The sequence below is a fragment of the Sphaeroforma arctica genome (assembly GCF_001186125.1).
Source record: "Sphaeroforma arctica JP610 unplaced genomic scaffold supercont1.164, whole genome shotgun sequence".
Lineage (NCBI taxonomy): Eukaryota > Ichthyosporea > Ichthyophonida > Sphaeroforma > Sphaeroforma arctica.
The window spans coordinates 126217-128897 of NW_014040394.1; the positions used below are offsets into that span (position 1 = coordinate 126217).

The 2681-nt window shown below is 47.6% G+C and overlaps 2 protein-coding genes across 2 annotated transcripts in view; one reads left to right on the plus strand and one right to left on the minus strand.

Annotated features, from left to right (window-relative positions):
* The window catches only part of SARC_03286 (hypothetical protein), a 6671-nt gene extending 5110 nt beyond the window's left edge, over positions 1–1561 (plus strand). Inside the window, exon 6 of the mRNA XM_014302939.1 lies at positions 385–1561. Within this exon, the coding sequence (XP_014158414.1) occupies positions 385–1431 (1047 nt within the window). The 3' untranslated portion in view covers positions 1432–1561. The remainder of the gene's footprint in view (positions 1–384) is intronic.
* A 749-nt stretch (positions 1562–2310) lies between these two features.
* On the minus strand, positions 2311–2620 carry SARC_03287 (hypothetical protein; the record flags this gene model as incomplete). The annotated part of the gene is made up of 1 exon (XM_014302940.1): positions 2311–2620. The coding sequence occupies exon 1, from the start codon at positions 2521–2523 to the stop codon at positions 2311–2313; it is 213 nt and encodes a 70-aa protein (XP_014158415.1). The 5' UTR covers positions 2524–2620.
* Positions 2621–2681: the final 61 nt, after the last annotated feature.

Here is a 2681-nt window from a genome sequence, read left to right on the forward strand (position 1 = left end):
AACTACGACAACTACCTAACCTACCTACCTACCTTACGTTTACTTATAGTAGTAGAGACATCTAGGTAGTATATATATATATATATATATATATATATCCAGCCCCATCATTGGCATTGCCTTTTTTTTTATAATCTATTTATTGTGGTGGGCTGATGGAGTGGCATGTCTTGTAACGCAATCGCACAAGCAGCGCAGACTCCACAAGACGAATCCACACGCCAAGATCTCGTTGGTGTGCAGGAATTCAACGCGTATCAATGCAACGCGTAGAATCTTAACATACGCACACAACAACTCAGGGTATACGTTTACGTTTGCACATGTTCTAGATGCAGGCACAGGCATCACGCGTAGTTACCTATGATCACTCCCTCCTCTCAGATCGCCTCGCAAAAGTCGCTGAACAAACTATTGGCAACGGACCAACTCAACGACGTCAGGATACGCAGCCTGGCCTTTGGCGGTTTCTCTGAGGCGGAGATCTCCTTCACCCCCACATACAAGTTCATACCAGGCTCAGATACCTATGTGGGTGATCGCATCCCCGCCTGGACGGACCGGGTGCTGTACAAGGGCAGGAATATCCGACAATTGTCGTATGTACGACATGCAAGGTACCGGCAGAGCGACCACAAGCCCGTGAGTGCCAACTTTGTCTTCGCATTACACGCAGATGTGCACCTAAACACTAGAAGTGTACCGGAAATGCCCGGTTTAACACGCGTGTCAACCGCGCCGAATGCTGCGGGTGTGGGTGCGGGTAGGCGACGGTATACCGACGGAACGAATACCGGGAGGAATAGCGGGATGATGGATGCTGTACCTACCGGAGACCTGCTGCACATATATGGAGGCGAGGAACCAGAGCGATGTCATTCGTACCCGGATACATGTGCTGATAATGCTGACAACAGCTTAACGGTGGATGGTATCGGACAGTTAGAGGGTAGATCGCGACCCCCGTCCATCAGAAACAGTCAGACGCCCCCACCCAGGCCACCGCCGCCGTACCATGCACCGGAAAGGACTAGTAACGAAGGGAATAGATCGGACGCCCCGTCAAATACAGGTGGCTCTAATGACGATGCAAGAAAACAAGAATATTATCGAGTGATAGCAGATAGTGCTTCGCCTACGCATGGGCCGTACAGCAGTCTCCACAGCCTCGATGAGAGACCGGGGAGCAGTAGATCTGGCAGCGGCAATGGACATTTAGCGAGCGGTGAATATAGTGATGACAAAATAACGCCACGTCATGGGAAAAGTGGTGACGAAATAATCACGCATGGTGTAGCTGGGTTAAATATGGGCACGGTGGCTGTGACCAATAAAGGGGACCTGATTGTATTAGATCGCGAAAGGTCGCCGGAGGCCCTGCAGCAGTTCGATCCCTTATATGGTAATTCCAAGCCTAATACTGAAAAATAGCTTCCTCGTGATAAATCAATTGGATCGAGGTCTCCTCGGCTTTCGCAATGCAGCCATTGCGGTCTAGGACTGCACGACTTCGTAACAGTACTTGCTGTAACGTGACATGCACGAGCGTGTGGTAACTGCAAGTGTCTGTATTTCACGCAGAGTACGAAGAGAACGGTTCCCTCATGATATATTAATTGAATCTAGGTCTCGTCGGCTTTTCTATGTGTGTGATAGGTGTTGTTCTGATTCAATTCCTTGTATTGTACTTGCGTTTAATGGGAGAGGTAGTACCAGCACCAGTACTAACCCAAGGCTTCAATTCATGAAAGTGAAGAGTTAATGTGGCCTGTCGCTATTGAGTGCGTTACAGTTTGCAGGCGGTTGCGTGAGGCACCACCAACCACTAGCATGTCTCCGCTATCGTTGGACTGCTAGTCAGAGTATGCTTAACAATGAATGATTTACGACAGACCAGAAGCAACCCATGTTTTCCTTCTCCTCCTCTACCATAACTCTGAATAGGATTTCACGAATAACAAGACAGAAACAACCCGTTGGTACATTTCGCTCCTATCATAGGTTCAGTATACACTATGAGCGCCATTTAACTTGCTCCTACCTACCACTCTGGTATCGTTAAGTACAACCTCCAAGCCTAATCCTATCATAGGTTTATTATACACTATGAGCGCCATCTAACTTGCTCCTACCCACCACTCTGGTATCGTAAAGTACAAGCTCCAAGCCTCATCCTGTCATAGGTTTATTATACACTATGAGTGCCATCTAACTTGCTCCTACCTACCACTCTGGTATTGTTAAGTACAACCTCCAGGCCTCATCCTATCATAGGTTATACACTATGAGCACCATCTAACTTGCTCCTACCTACAACTCTGGTATCGTTAAGTACAACCTCCAAGCCTCCTGTATATCATCCTCCTCCATAACCCTGCCCACGGTGAAGTCGCGCATAATCTTCTGGTACGCCAGGATGGGTAGAGACTGGCGAATGATATCGAGAGAGGGGTCTAATGAACGGCCTATGCCTTCAATCACCACAATCCCCATCACAAGCGCAGTGTAGTTGGCCTCAATCATCACCTGGTACGAAGAAAAATAGAAGCTTAGCTGGATAGATACTCCGCCTGATCATGCACGCACTTTAAAAGCTATGCTTTTATGAGTGCGATTTTTGGCGAACATATATGTAGCTGCGCATATACATATACATATACATGTACATATGCATATATACA